A 17,171-nucleotide genomic window follows, 5' to 3' on the forward strand; every position below is an offset into this window, starting at 1 on the left:
AAAAAAATATGCTGATTTTCTATGCTCTACTTACCCTGAAAACGGTCACGAAAAGTTAAATTCAATTAAGTTTTCTGATCCACGATTTTGTCAACAAAGGATGAAGCAAAATTACTTTAAAGGGTCTTTTTCACTGTTCCACATGATCACAAGGTAGCTTGCCATCCTAGACTGTTTTATACTGGAAATGAGATTTTATGCCCATTTCACAGGTGGGTGCTCCTCCTTCCCCCCCCCAATTTCTCCATCCCAACCTTCTCTTTCCACTCTAGTAGGCATGCAAGTTTTAGCACAACAGCTGCTCATGCGCTTGCCACAGACAAGAAAAAGTGGTAACAGAGTTAAAAGAAATAAAAAAACCAAATTATTAGGAAGTAAATTTTCTTGTCAGACAAGATACAAAGAGTGTGATTAATAACAAATGTAGAGGCTGAAAGTGAAAAGCGACAGAGCTAAGCCTTGTTCTGTTTTCACTAATTCCTCCGTTTTTGATTGTCATGCTGTAAGTTAAAGCAGAGTTCTAAATTGATCTGCTGAGTTTCAGTTTTTTGTAGAAACAAGTTTTGTTTGTATGTTGAATTGTGTGTATTGTAAATATGTTTCTTTTTCAAAGTTACTTATACGCACTGATCAGTTTGTTTGTTATATATAATTGATGAGTTCAAAAAATAAATGCTAGCTTACTTGTTTTAATTGCATTTGCTTAAGAAAGTGAATTTCCGTAACAATAATTTTTATCTAAATCGTAAAATCCTATCTACCAATCGCCAACAATATACTTGCTCATATTTGACAGAGCTTGATCTCAATTTTGTAAACAAACAAAAAAATAGTCAATCGTAGAGGCAGGCAGTTCAGATAAATACGTGTGAATAATCATGATGAGGAAAATATCTTTCTTATTTGAATTTATTTATATGCGCATGAAAACTAAAAATTCAGATGAGTCTCATCTTGATATAAAGTTCTGATTGAGTTTATAAAAAGTATGAATTTGTTAAATAGCATTTTCTAAAAAGTTTGTCACAGTCAAACTGCAATTGAATCCAATATTCTATACTTAAACGATCATAGTCAGAACATATGCTTTCAGTAGACAGTAGGTAGTGAGAGCCTGAAGTATGTAATTATTGTCCTGTGTAAACTGAAATCATTAGAAATGTACATATACATCGTGTTGGTTAGCGACAGGCAAGATATTTGACATGTTATTAGAAGATGACCTTCTACTTCTGGCTAAGCTACTATGAAAAACGTTTCTTACACAGAACGCTGTTGGCAGCCTTATCTGTGTTTATATACTTTTCACTAGCTCGGTGTAAACATTTCTGTTTGATTTAACCCGATTTTTCTAGGACAGACACTTTTGGTAAGTGAAGATAACCTTTATTTATGCTATCGTAAATTCCAATGTCTTACACATGGTTAGAAATACCAAAATCACAAAAATCTAGTGTTTTGATAATAATGCTTATTCATAAAAATTGCATGTTGTAAATGTGAAGTAAAATATCACGATTGTATTATTTATTGAAATCTGCAGACTAAAAACAATATTAAAAATTGTCTGGAGTCTGTTCAAAGAAATGCACCAGAAACAATCTGGTGCAAATGTTAACTATACCTGAATAGATAAGACTTATTCTCCAATCTTTTCATATACATTAGTGAGTATTATTGAGTACATGTGTTTGATCTATATAACCCAAGGATTTTTGTGCAACTCATGTTTCAAAACAAACTCTACAGTCTGAAACAATTAAAATATTGTCACTGTATATAATATATACATATATATATATATACATTAACAATTCATTTGGCTCATAAACCCATATGTATCGAAACCCGAATTCTGGCGTTATAAGTACACAGTCTGAGATGCAGTGGCCCAAGTGACTTGACTGTAAATTTATGAAACGTTTTAGCAAAATAAAATTTGTTTAATCCCAGATGGATGAAACTTTTGGTTTAATGGTGACGTAATATTAGATGGATGAAACTTATTGTCTTAGTGTACTGGTAGTGGATTAATACTAGATGGATGAAACTTGTTTGTTTTTACTGGAAGTGGTTTAACACTAGGTGCATCAACTTTGCTTTATGATCTAATAGTGACTTAGCTCACTGTATGTATTTAATGCACAAAATATATAGTTGTTTGTGCATATACTTCACTCAGCTAGTCTCTTCATTGAGTTATGAATTCGATAAGTATTTTCACTTGTGAAATAAACTAGAGTACTTGATTGTTTCGAGTTTGGATCATATTCACAGTGAAACCTAAAGTATATATCATGCAGATTTATGCCAGCTTTAAACATAAAATGAATGAAATTTAATGTATTAATATTCTTTATTGTTGAATTGAAGTTTTAAGAAGTCTTACTAGTAATTATCGTTCATTTTATTACAACTTATTTAAATTTTCTCACATTTGATATTATGCGTATCTCAGGGAACATGTAAAATGACATTCAGAATTCTTTGACAGATTGGTGCTGAGATATATGAATTTATTAATTCCTGCTTTAGGTTCTTCAACTTAAAATCTAAACAATAATAATGTGTTAAATATTTTATTATACCTTAAAGAGTAGCAATGTAGATGTATCTTCCATAACAACAACCCCATTTATTGGGCTACTTTAAATAACTCTTTCAAATTTATAACTATTAGGTATCAAGACTATACCTTAGGCACTATTTACATTCTATTTCGGATATTTGTGTAAAGCTACGCAATGACTATACGCATTAGTCGTCCCTAATTTAGGACGGATAGACTAAAGAAAAGACGAATAATCAGAAGCACCAATTGCCAACCTTGGGTTATTTTAATGAAATGGTGAGGTTTGATTGTCATTTCACATTCACAAATTTAAAGTTAGGAGCGCGATTTTGTGACAATATGTCGCGAACCATTACTAAATTCTACTCACTTGAAGAGGAATGACAAAATTTATTTCAACATGCAGGCTATGTAATAAAATTGTATTTTAATGACGAGATCCCCTCAATATAAATGAATTCAACCTGGCCAGGGAGTGACCAATTGGTAACATGTAAAGTTGAGGATCGAAGTGTTTGACATTCGACATATGATCTCACGGAATACGTTGCACAATTTAAGTTGTGGGTGCATTACAGAAGTAAAAGTCACTCCCATTATTCGGTTCAAACAGCTGGACGAAGTCCTTGTGGTAGCGAATGTTATTAACTAGCTGCATTACCTCCTTCTGATCAACATATCTAAACTATGGACGGCTATAACGGAATCCGTGATCTCTGTGACGAAAACATATAGTCCACATCCGGTTATAATTAAATCCTTGGTCTCTGTGGCCTAAACGCTTAGTCCACGTCCGACTATAACTGAATCCTTGTTCTAACCTAAAGGCATAGTCCACGACCGAGTTCAGGTATGAAATTCCACTTTCCAGTATTCACTTTTTTTACTCAGCCATAATACCATGGAGTAGTGCAGCCGTGTTAAAGCCTCGGCATAAGGACAACTGTAGAAAAACTTAGTAAGAAATGACTATAAAATAAGCGTATTTTAGTGAATGAATTAATGGGTAAGAACTGAGGAAGGTCAAATGAGAGCAGTCGTTAGGAGCTGAGACAGTTATTTAACATTTAGAAAGTGTTTAAAAGATCTAAGATAATTGTTTTACTGTAAATCTTGCAGCTTTATGCCAAAAACATGAATACATTCTGAAGTGGATATTGTATATCTTGTCTTATAGCAAGTATTCGTTAAATGTTAAATACCTTACTTTAAAAAGAACTAAAACAAATCATTCGTAAGATTTAATAAATTATAATGCACTGAATACAGCAGAAACTTCAAGGAATTATGTTAAAATATTCGAAACCTTTAAGCTCATTCTGACTTCCCTTTATAAATTATTCTGATATATCTTCCAAAGACTGAAATTTAATCAAAAATATACCTGTTTTCTAGGACATATGACTTCATACGATTAAAGTTCATAGTACATAAAAAGTTCAGTCTGAACCAGTCGTTTAAATTTAGGAAATTGTTTAAAGTTTTTATTTGCTTTTTTTATTTCCCGGAAAGTATTTTGATTAAAACTGAATTATTTTCAGAACAAAAGCAATCTTAAGATGTATTCACATACATATTGTCTTTTTGTCTCTATTTGCAAATGTTTACTTTGGTACTAAAAGCTATTTCTGTATTTCACACGTCTGTCTTTTAAGAAACATTATTGTCTTTTCTGAAATAGTTTTAAGTCTTCAACAAACTAGAAAATACAGCAGGATACTTTTGTTTATTATTGTAACAAGTTATATTTGCATGTGTGTGAAAGAATAGGCTTGTATGTGGAATGTGTATTAGAAATATAAGATTCATTATTACTACATTGAAAGCTGTTATTTTCTTTAAAAGAAAGGAGAAAATCAATATTTTTTACCGTGAGGAGAAATAGAGAGGTATTCGAATTTTCTGAATTGTTGAAGCGTTTTTGTGAACCAAGAATGTTAAGGTATGCCTAACAGCCAAAAGGAATTAATAGGTAAAAAATTAGTTTCTTTCATCAGAAACTACAAGAAACATTATCTTAACTTTTTGTTGCCTGTACACAAAACCATGTATGAAACAAAATATTTTAAGTGTTGCAGAATTTTAAGTTTGTGGTGTTACGATACATAGAAAAGCTGGAAAGCATAGGCAACAAACACAAAGCATTAAAAAATTAAAATATGATTTATAACAAGGTAATTAAAACTATTGAAAGAGATAAGTGAGAGCTACTTTTATTTAAATTGTGAATTAGCTCCAATGTGGCGTTCGTTTTCTTCGAAGCTTAATACAAACAGCTACAAAATGATGATGTTTAAGGCTTGCATGAGCAAATTGATATTCCGCGAAAGGACTAGCGTTGGCGAGAGAATACATCACGAGAGTAGAGAGGTAGACAAACAGTCTAAACATCCGGGTCTTTATTTTAATGTCCGTGCGAAACTAAACAGCGCTCGAGGAGTTTCTAAAAGTATAGCAATCGCTACATTTAGTAATTGAAGGGTTAGAGCTATGGGCGGTTGGATACGGACGTCACGCGGTAGGTGCTGTTAACGACAGATATCCAAAATTTCAGTAACTGGAATGAATATTGTGTTTAGGAAAGAAAGGTACAAAAACTGCTCACTCCAAGGAGAACGAGACAGGATGTTTAACCAATTTAAATACTTGGCAGCCAGCAGTCAGGTGAAGTGACAAAGGGTTTGTTTGTATTAGAGATGGTTCTGTTTATGTCAGCGTGGTGACATGTCATCGCTTCTAGAAGGACAAAAACAGAGTTTATTTATGTAAGAGTTATGTAGATATTTGCCAGACCCGAATCAGGCAGAGAGCGCTGCTGAACTTTTCTGTTTTAATTTCTTCTCACGTTTCGCCCCCTTCAGCCCTTCTACTGTGACGTCACAGATAGTCAAGTGCTAGTCGATTCAGAAAGGGTTAAGTGTCTTCCAAGGAGGTCTTTCTTCTCTTAGCTAGCAAGCGACACACTCTCGACCCCATCACAAAAATCCTCCACTGAAGAACTGTCAGCACATTACAGAATAGCTTCTAAAATCTGTCTGCTTTAATACTGAAGATAAATCCTTCACGTCTTGAGGGCTCACCCGTGGCAGCAAAAGGGTTTGACTGATTTCTATAAAGTCTTCTTATGTACATTAATTACCAGTAAAAACTCTCCAATTTTCACTGTATAACAGTGCGGTAAAATGATTGTGTCATGTTAATAACGGATTGAATGGCTTGATTTTATTTAGAAGAAATAAAATCATATCACTCAACCAACTAGTAAAATTGACTAATAAAATCACGACGGCTACTCGAAACAAAAAAAATCAAGCTGAGAGCTTTGAGCTTTGTTTAATGTCCTGATACTATGTAATATATAATGCAATGACCTTGACCAGCTTCATGAAAACATAAACATGTCATTTAATTGAAACTGTTTCCAATTAAAGTATCATAAAAGAAGTTGAAAACAATCATAATTTGATGCGTGCAAATACTTTTCAAAATTGCTACAACTTTGTCAATACAAACACAGTATTGTGTTCTCTATATAGCACAAATGAAACAATAAACAACAACTAAACTTCTGATAGAACGTTTACGGAAAAACCCTCCGTTTCTTCTAATTTATGATGAAGTACTCTAGGTAGATAGATACCTCCAAATATCATTAATTTAGCACCAGTTTTCTTATCTGAACTCTCACAATCTATACGGTGTGATGTTGGAAATCGAGTTTACTTATCTTCCTTTAACGTTTAATATAAATTCAAACCAAAAACAATAGAAAAAATACAAAGAAGATGAACTGAACCGAAGCTCAAATTCTTAATATCTTGACTACAGTAAATGGACGTTTTATTCTCTGCAAAATAAGCATTTCTCATCCCAAGATATTCTACTTATCAGCCATATTAGCATTCAAGCTGTTTTATCCGTAAAATAAAATGCTCAAACATTTTTATAGGATGATGCTTAAATTATAGAATAAGAAAAGGTATTTTGTATTATTCACTTGCATTTCTACTATAAGTTCAGCTTTAATAAAATTTTAGAATCACTTATTTCTATAAAGCATGTTGATCATCAAAACATTGTTGCTGTATGACTCCGATTCCGAGATATAACTAACCTTTCACACTGTTAACCTGTAGATTCAACTTGTTAACCATGGCATTATTGCTGCCTAATACGAAGGTACAGTTAGCCTTTTCCTGTAGTTTAGAACACTTTCATTATGCTTAATATCTAGTTTAAAACATATTAATGCTCACAGGTTTTCCATAATGCTTCACATGTACTTTAAAACGCATTAATATTTGCCGGTCTTCTATAATGCTTAACTTATAGTTTCAAAAATATTAATGTTTAATAGTTCTTTTCAAGTAATAAAATGTTACAACATTTTTCATTTATGTTCCGTAGTATAGTTAGTCATGTTTCTATCATTCTTATACACGGAGTAACAAAAGGTACACTAAAGTATCTATAATTTTTAACCATGGCATAACTAAAGGTTATAATAATGTTTTTAACATACTTAACTATGGGTAACGTTTCTTTCATTCTTATCAATGACATAACTAAAGTTTACAGTAACGTTTCTATCACCTTTAAACTTCGCGTAACGAAAGCTTCCAACGGTGTTTCTCTTATTTTATTATTAACAAAAGGTTAAAATCATGTTTTATCATCATCTTTAATCACACCGTAATGAAATGTTACTGCAATGTTTATATCTTTGTTAACCATAACATAATGAAAATTTATATCAATATTTCTCTTATCCTTAACAATGACATAACCAAAGGTTACAGTAATGTTTCTATCATCATTAGTTATGGCATAGCGAAAGTTTACAGTAATGTTACTAACATATTTAACCATGATGTAACGAAAGTTTGCAATACTGTTTTTATTATATATGTAAAAACGGCTGGTATGATTGAGAAAATTATATGTAGAGGAGCGAACAACGTTTCGACCTTCACTATATAGAATTTTCTCAACCCACACCAGCGGATTTTACATATATATTTTTCTCTACAAGTGGGTTTTCTCATCGTCACGGAATGTTTTTATTAACCTTGACCATGGCATAACGAAAGTTACGACATTGTTCCTTTTATCATTTAACAAGACGTAACGGAAGGTTACAATAATTTTTTTCTATAATTCTCATCCTGAACGATAATATTACAGCATTATTTATGCAATCATTAGTCTGTTGTACCAAGCTACAACAATATCTCCTATAAAATTAAAAAAAAACAGTCCCAAACACTATGGGTTATTTCATCTTCATCTATAGCAAAAAAAAAAAACACACAAAAAAAACAGTGACACAGCGGGATCTCTAGAAAATGGGTTTTGATACCTGTGGTTGGAAGAGCACAGATAGCCCATTGTGTAGCTTTGTGCTTAATGTCAAACAAACAAGCAAGTTATAACAAAAAAAAAGGTGAAATCGAAATATGAGACAAAATTCATTCATTGTCTATTAATAACACCTAAACTATAACGCTGTCGTTCTATTTCTATAATGCTCAACTTGTAGTATAAACTCCCAGTAATAATACTGTAAACTTTAGCCCGTTGTAAAATTTGTAACAACTTTTATAATTCTTTTAATTTGGAATAAAGTTATAGCAAGAATTGTATTATCCATACCCTGATTATAACAGTCTTTCTATAATCAATATTCTAAAAAAGAAAGTTACGACAATGTTTCCATACATTTTTAGACTTCTTTGTGACGTCACAGCACCATTTCTGTAATCCTTAGTTTATTGTATAATATCTTGATAATTCTTGTTAGCGTATATCAATAACATTTCTGTGAATCTTAACCTGTTATATAATGTCACAGTAATAATTCTGTAATATTCAGTCTGTTGTATAACGTAACAGTAATATTTCTGTAATATTTAATCTCTTGTAAACGTCACAGTAATATTTAGCCTGTTTTATAAAGTCACAGTAATATTACTGTAATATTTAGCCTGTTTTATAACGTCGCAGTAATATTTCTGTAATATTTAGCCTCTTGTATAACGTCACAGTAATATTTCTGTTAAATTTAACCTCTTGTATAACGTGACAGTAATATTTCTGTAGTATTTAGCCTGTTATATTTTTTGTTTGTTTGTTTGTTTTTTGAATTTCGCACAAAGCTACTCGAGGGCTATCTGTGTTAGCCGTCCCTAATTTAGCAGTGTAAGACTAGGGAAGGCAGCTAGTCATCACCACCCATTGCCAACATTAAGTCCTTAATGTTGAAAGGGCGAGCATGTTTGGCGCAACGGGGATGCGAACCCGCGACCCTCAGATTACGAGTCGCACGCCTTAACACGCTTGGCCATGCCGGGCCAGCCTGTTATATAACGTCACTGTAATATTTAGCTTGTTATATAACGTCACTGTAATATTTAGCTTGTTATATAACGTTGCAGTAATATTTCTGTAATATTTAGCCTGTTTTATAACGTCGCAGTAATATTTCTGTAATATTTAGCCTGTTTTATAACGTCGCAGTAATATTTCTGTAATATTTAGCCTGTTTTATAACGTCGCAGTAATATTTCTGTAATATTTAGCCTGTTTTATAACGTCGCAGTAATATTTCTGTAATATTTAGCCTGTTTTATAAAGTCACAGTAATATTTCTGTAATATTTAGCCTCTTGTAAAAAGTTACATTAATATTTCTATGATCTTCACCATGTTTAACTTGCAGTAGCTTTTCATATAATCTGCAATTTACAGAAAGAATAATCTCAAAGTACAGATTCATCGAGACTTTGGAAACAGAATATTATTATAATAGTAAGTCTGGAGAGATATGTTAATTTTTTTGAACTCGCAGTACTATTAATACTGCGAGCATATTAATACTAGAACAATACTTAAAACGAAACTATATTCTTTTGCGGTAAGACGATGAAATCAAATTCAATTACAATTTATAGATGTATGATAAGAAAAGTAAAAGCTAAACATATTGAAGTCAGATCATGCCTAATAAGCTGAACTGATGAAGATATATATTAAACTTTACAGAGGTTAAGTATGGTACACAATGTTACAAGATCTTTTTTAAGATAAAAATTGTAAATTAAACTTATAGGTATATTGAAAAAAATATAAATAAATATTCAGTTTACAAATAAGTTACACTATCAGTTTATCTTTTACAGCGTATTATTTACTTTTATAAATAAATTCAGGATTTTTGAAGAACCGTCATTTCAATTTGTACAATTTATGATACACCGTATGTTCTCTTCATTTTTACGCTTCTAACTAGCATATGGTTAAAAAAATTAATTTGCACAATGACATATTACTATTGTGCGGTTGTAACAAAGAACCTTATTGTCAATGCATTAAGTATATAAATCCAAAATAGCCGTAGAAATTTCTTCAGGTTGTTTTTATGTTTTTCTTCCCACCTAATGATTTGGAAGCTTACATCAATAAAAATTGGGTTTAGATACCGACGGTAGGCGCGGCACAGACGGCTCCATGTGTATCTCTGTGCTTAACAACAGAAGAAAAAGAAATATCTCCACCCCTGTTAGAAAATCCATCACACACACACACACATACATAAAGGCTTTAGAGACCTATGTACACTTGTTCAACACATATTTTATAATTAACTCATTCCATATCTGTAACAACACAAGCAGGATTCACTTCAAAAGTTAAGATTTATAGTACTGATTTATCTCTAACAAATAAGATCTCTTTTTTTTTTTTTAAAGTAAGCTAATTTTGTTTCTAAGTAGCTTGGCTGTAGCTAAACTCGATTGCATGCAATTAAAATATATGCTAAATGTAGTGATATATATGTAAGATATTATCAGTTTATGAATAAGTTTGACGTTACTTCGTCACAATTTGCTTGATATTTTATAGATTTTAACGGTATTTCAACAATTTTATTCATGTACAAAACATACTATGTATCATAGTATTAAACTAATACGTATTTCTTTCTTCAGGATGCTGCTGGTAATGTCCTGGAAAAGTGGATACTTTCTACTCGAGAGGAGGAGCCTCTAATTCTACAGCAATTTCTCCGGTTTGGAGAAACTAAGACCATTGCCCACCGCCTTCTTCTGCAAGTAGATAATGATAAGCCTGACCAAATAGTAAGTCTTCCTAAAACGGACTCAGACATTCGTAAATTCATTGAACGGACTAACATGGTGACTGGAGCAGCTATCATAAAACAAGAAAGCTCGTTCACGAGCTCTTCTGCTGTGTCCACTTCGCTGCCAGTTGTTCGAACATCCCGTTGTCGACAGCTGTCAAGTGTGAGTTCCACTCACTCTCTGTCTCCATTTACAGAGTCTCCTATCAATTGCACAAGCCCTTTATCCATTTCCCCTTTGAACAAGCTCCAAAATATGCAACCTTATGATTATCGGAGAGACAAAATTAGTCCAGAACTTCTTGTGAGTTATGATATTCCAGGTTTATCCCATACAACCTCTCTATCTTCTCCAACTACTTCTGTTCCGTCTGCCAGTACGGTTCTTACTAATCACAATATCACTACTACCATTAACTCTGATCTCAGTGCAACTGATGGGGGCTCTGAGGATGACAGCAAAACTGCAATCAACCTCAGTCAGAAAGGAACTTATCATTTTGATTCAAGTTATATGGCTAAGAAATACAAACACTTACGAAAGTCTGCAAATCCTATGAAGAGGCGATGGAATCCGTTAGTTTTAAGTAACCTGAGCACTAATCCATCTACAGGCAAGAAGCGTGTCCAGTGCCACGTATGCATGAAAACTTTCTGTGACAAAGGTGCTCTTAAAATACATTTTAGTGCTGTTCATCTGAGAGAAATGCATAAATGCACAGTAGAAGGATGTAGTATGATGTTCAGCTCAAGGCGAAGCCGTAACCGTCATAGTGCAAACCCTAATCCTAAGCTTCACACTCCGACTTTTAGAAGAAAGTTTAATCCCCATGATGGGCGATCGGCCAATCCTTACCCTAACTTTTCATCAAGTGCCTTCATTAGTTTGAATAACAACGTACTGTCTACCTCCAATACACAAGACATAGACGGTGATGCTACGAGATTACTAGATTCATCAAAACTGTCGTCTTGTGCTACCATTTCAAAAGAAATCTTGATGTCATCACTGTCTCAGATCTCAGTCTCTAAACTAGGCGAAGAGACAGGAATTCTACCTCTTAATAAAAATCACCGCCCAGAAGAGAATGAAAAAAATTCAGTACACAGCAATGAAGGTTTAAATCTATCAGTCAAAGAAAATTCCTCATTTGTAAATACAGGTGTTCACAAAAGAAAAAGTCTTAAACCGACCAGGTGTGCAGTTACAAGTGATGACGATATGCAGTACGTATCAACAGAGGAGACCTCTATCGAAACATTTATGGACCAAGGTGAGGAGAACGAGGATAATGACCTTCTTGAGTCTAAATCAGAAGATGGTTATTCAGATACAGCTGATGACTTTAAAGATGAAGAACTTTACAAAGATAAAATAATAAAAAAAGACACAACACCAGGCAACTTTGTGCAAGAAGTAGTATCCTCCTCACCAATAAAAATTACACCACAAGATAATATAAATGATGTAGCTGTTACTACTGTGGAAGAACCAAAAGACTCTGAGTTAAACAGAATGGACATTGAAATAAATGAAAATCCCCTTCGCCATCTAGAGAGCTTGTCTATGAGCCCTTTTATCAATATAGCAACAACTTCAACACGGAGTCTGGCTAACAAATCCTTATCAACGTCCGGAGGAATATCATTTCATGCACCTGGTTTGGGTCTAGCAACACCTATGATGCCAGAGAAAATTTGTAGCCCAAACAATACAAGTCTTCAGATTCCTCCAGCTTCCTCTATAAACACTACTGTAGGATCTCAAGGACAAGCTTTTATTGATCAAGATTCAAGCCCTGACAGAGAACAACACTTTTCGCTTTTAACAGGATACCGAGACACAGGGAGCTTGGACATCCCTGTTGATAAAGAAAATCCAAGGCGGTGTATTGCTTGTGGTAAGATATTCCAGAATCATTTTGGTGTGAAAACACACTATCAAAATGTCCATCTTAAACTCATGCATAAATGTACAGTGGAAGGCTGTAATGCTGCCTTCCCATCCAAGCGAAGTAGAGATAGACACAGTGCTAACTTAAACCTTCATAGAAAGCTTCTATCAACTAGCTCAGATAAAGTCTCTTCATTCTTGGAAAAAAACAGCATATATCCTTACCATGCTAGCGTGCTGAGGGATGACTTCTTCTCTCGAATGTACGACCCTCAGGCTCTGCCTTTGAACTTTGCTGACATCTATCCTGGAAGGATTCCAACATGCGGGCCAGAAAATTTAATAACTAATCCGGCATTTGCGAACCATCTCAGATCAGTAGGTTCCTTGAGTCACGCATTACCTTTTCATCCAGCATTCATGCCTCCTACTAATTCTCTCTCCGAAGGAATTACTGGGATTTTAGGTATAAATGGTCGAAATACATCACCTAGTCCTCTAGTGACATCACCAGATCAGCAAACAAAACCTAAATCACCAAAATCAAATCATCAACATAACTCTTCGTCTATTACTCTAGATGAGGAACTTCTTCCTGATGCAGAAGGGCAATACATTTGTGAATTTTGCCAGAGAAATTTTCAAGATAATATTTCAATGAAAGAACATTATGAGAACAATCACGTGGAGAAACTTTTTTTGTGTACAGTAGACAACTGTGGCAAAGCGTTCCTCTCAACGAAAGCACGAAATTGTCACACTCACGAAGATAGTGTTCTTAATGTAATTCGGACGGTCTCTACGATACCAGTTTCTTAATGTCAATCATGTTTGTACCTTGTGCCAATTTGATGTCAAAGTAAGTAAATAAAAAGATTAAAGTAAATGTGAAGAAGAAACAACGGCGCGATCTTTGTTTATAAGAAGCAACTGTGTACTTAAGCCTAACTGTTAAAAATTACCTACATAGAAACTATTGAAACATAAAATCTGTTCTTATCAGGACTTTGTTGCTCATATATGCTGCCTGAAAACGATTTTTTTCCATACCATTAATCATATAAGCAATCATACCATCGAAGATTTAAAATGTACTATTGATCATGTTTTGTATGTATGTAGCTGGTTAAGTCTTTTTAGCGCTTTAAGTGGTACTGTAAATAACAAAAACGAAGCTTATAGTCGTTCTGTAAATTGTACAGCTCACTTCTTTCATCGGAAACCATGGCTAGAAATGTAAAAATCTAATATATCAACTTCATTGAGATCATATTTTTCTTTTTGCTACTTTATATCTTGTGTGTGATCAACACAATTTCAAAGTATTAAAGCAAAAACAACATTGATAGTTAAATGCAAAAATATTATTCTTCATTTTCTTTTGCGCTATAGTTAAGTAGGTGGGGCTTATGTTAAAAAACAGAAGTATGTATTTTCCCTTAAGATTATTCATTCCGCATTGAAGATTGCTCGCAGTTTTCTGCTAATATTATTTAACACCTTCTGTAGCTGTTACCATACGGGTATACTGAACATGGGACAATATTAGCCAGCTGATATGAGTTAATTAAACCTATATCTACATTTGATTCAGATTAATCATGTGGCAATGCTTTTACACAAATGGTTGGTGCAAACTTTATGTAATGAACGTGAAATCAAACATGTAAATGCTTTCTTTTAAATAAAACAATTCTAAGAAAATTAAAATACAATTATAAGCTTACTATTTTGATGCTAAATCTTGATATTTGCTTCTCTTGATACATTTTAAAAGAGTTGTAGAATAATTCAGAAATTATTAAGTCTATTGCAAGTCTTTTTTTTTAATATATTTATTTTTCAAATACTTTTCAACATATTCCACATTGTCTACTTAGGCATTTAACAACACACACTTTCAAGCAATATTTGTTACAGGGTTTAAGGAAGGTAGATTTATCTGATACGATAAATTTTATGTAATTACATACCTTTTTTTTTCATCATGGTTTCTTCAATAAAGCTAAGAAGCTACTTTTCACTCCAGTGACATTTCTCTCTAGGTTGTAGTTTTAATAAAAAATACAAATACCTATAAACAGCTAAGAAGGAACTGTGGTTGTATGCTTGTTTCTCCTTATAGGAAATTATTCCTAGTTAATTGTGTATTGAAGATTATTTTACAAAAAAGTTATGTGGCATCAATTTAATTTTTCTCAAACTGTAAACTTCACGAATTATTAGAATTATTTCCATGATTGTTCTACGTTCTAAAACACGATGAAACCAAGTGCAAAAACAATTTGTCGATAAATCAAAAGTAATAAAAGTGAATGAGAACATATAATTATGTTTCTACGACTACGAATTCTACTAAGAAATTCTTACTGTACTACTTTATGAAATAATTAGAGTTATTTTTAAAATATAACTAGTTACGTTAGCAAACGTTATAATTGAAATACCGCAAGAAACAGTCATCTCAGTCATGTAGCTTCAGTTGCTTATTAAAATCTCAGGTTTCAAAGATGTATGTCTTGTTTTTGTATCTATCTTTAGCAGTACATCTCGGTATTAATACACATCACATCAGTTTTTGTCCAAAAACTCCTTTATTACTAAATTAGATATTATTTAACATTTAACATATTTATACAGCAAATTTATGAAAAAGCACTTTATTGTGTTAATTACACTCAGTATTGTACAAGTTATGGTATATGGTATAGTTGAATTAAAGCAATGAAAGAGAATTAGTCGAATAATCAGCGCTCTAACGGGAAATAACAGAGAACAGCATTTCAAGTCCAATAAATGTAATTTATACTGCATATTGAAAGAAATGAAAATTTTGTATAAAGTTCAATTTCGTCTTATATAATTCAACAACATTTAATGTAGCGAGTTTATGCAAGTTTCGAATGAATGAAGAACTAACAAACCTACCTATTTCAGACTGGAAATATAGCTCTGAAGCTTCTCAAGCACAAAATTTCGGGCTAAAAAAATCTTCGAAAGAAACGGCCTTAAACTCCAAATATATATAGTTTGTTTTTTTAACCAACGTTTTACGTTTGCAGCTTTTTCGGGATTTATATATTAACTCTGATAAAAACGGCAAAACAAAATATTGGTTAAAATTCTAAAAAATATATATTTAACATAACTATTTGAAGGTCGTTTTTTTCTACATTTTTTATCAAAATTCCTCTATCATTAGCCACAAATTTTTAAAAACAACAAGAAAATCAAAACAAAACTATGTATATGTGTGTGATTATGTTTTTAACTTTAAACCTAATAATAATATGACCAACAGTTGCTTAAAAAGTAAATTACTAACTTTCGAAAAATTACCTATTGAACTCAACGTGAAAAATGTTTATGTTATTATAACACTAAAATTCTGGATTCGATTTCTAACAGTTGACATCTAACAACGGATAGTTGAATATGGCTTTGCTCTAAAACAAACAAAACAATTATAAAGACTTTTTATTAACTGAAGATACAAGCGTTGTAAAGTTAGCATGCATTTTTTTAATACTTTTTCGTTATTTCGTGGAAACAACATTATTAAGAAAAAGTTTAGAAAAATTCTCCAAGCTTCAAGAAGAGTAATTACGGTAAGTTTATAATTAGTATTTATCATAAAAATTAATTAATAAATAGGTTTAGGTTAACCACGATAAAAAACGTAATTGTAGTTGTTGCGACATCTAGTGAGAAATAGCTAAAAATTAAAATCACAAGATTCTCGGTTATTTTAAAATAATGTAGAACATCTTTGTTCAACTACTTTTCAGAAGCTTTTATATGTAATTTAAAAATATAAAATTAAATATTGAATGTAATATCACATTAACTAAGAATAACAATATTTCGTTATAGCCAGCGATCTCATATGAATAATATAAAACTCATGTTTTTATTTCAAGACATTTGTAAGTATTTTTTAAACACAATCAGATAATATTTCCTTTGAAAGTTAGGTAATAATAATGGTATTATAGGTTTTTTTCTCATCATTTAAAATAAGTACTAAATACTATGTAACTATATTCGTTCTTACTTCAAATGAACATGAAAAATAAGCACAAGTGTTAGGATTAACTGCAACAGCCACCAGCGACACAGAGGTGCTTGTCTAGGCTTACAGCGCTAGAAACCGGGTTTTGATACCCGTGGAAGGCAGAACATATCAAGCCCATTATGTAACTTTGTGCTTAGCTACAAACAAATAAAACAGCTGTCACGAAGTGTGTAAAAAGAATAACGTCTAATGAGCACAGTTATATTAAAATTATGATCACTTACATGATGAGTAAAAAACTATAAAACATCTATATTTGTATTTATTTAACAAGTTTTAATATAAGAGACTGCGATTTTTACTAAGGAATTCCATTTAACAAATATCAAGTGATTCTCAAATTAATGTGGTTTTGCTCTAAAACAAGCAAACAAAACCTTTATACAATCATTGTATAGAAGTAATGATCGACCATCTCAGTCATCTAGCTTCAGTCGTTTATTAAAATTTCAGGTTTCAAAGATGTATGTTTTGTTTTTGTATCCATTTTT

General features: G+C 32.3%; 1 protein-coding gene across 3 annotated transcripts in view; it reads left to right on the forward strand.

The window, feature by feature from the left end:
• Positions 1-15,116, forward strand: part of LOC143258478 (zinc finger protein basonuclin-2-like) — a 162,156-nt gene extending 147,040 nt beyond the window's left edge. For all 3 annotated transcript variants that reach the window (XM_076517519.1, XM_076517521.1, XM_076517520.1), the window contains one exon: positions 10,560-15,116. In XM_076517519.1, the coding sequence (XP_076373634.1) occupies positions 10,560-13,424 (2,865 nt within the window). In that variant the 3' untranslated portion in view covers positions 13,425-15,116. The remainder of the gene's footprint in view (positions 1-10,559) is intronic.
• The last annotated feature ends 2,055 nt before the right edge of the window (positions 15,117-17,171 follow it).

Source organism: Tachypleus tridentatus, chromosome 8 (genome assembly GCF_004210375.1).
Source record: "Tachypleus tridentatus isolate NWPU-2018 chromosome 8, ASM421037v1, whole genome shotgun sequence".
Taxonomy (NCBI): domain Eukaryota; kingdom Metazoa; phylum Arthropoda; class Merostomata; order Xiphosura; family Limulidae; genus Tachypleus; species Tachypleus tridentatus.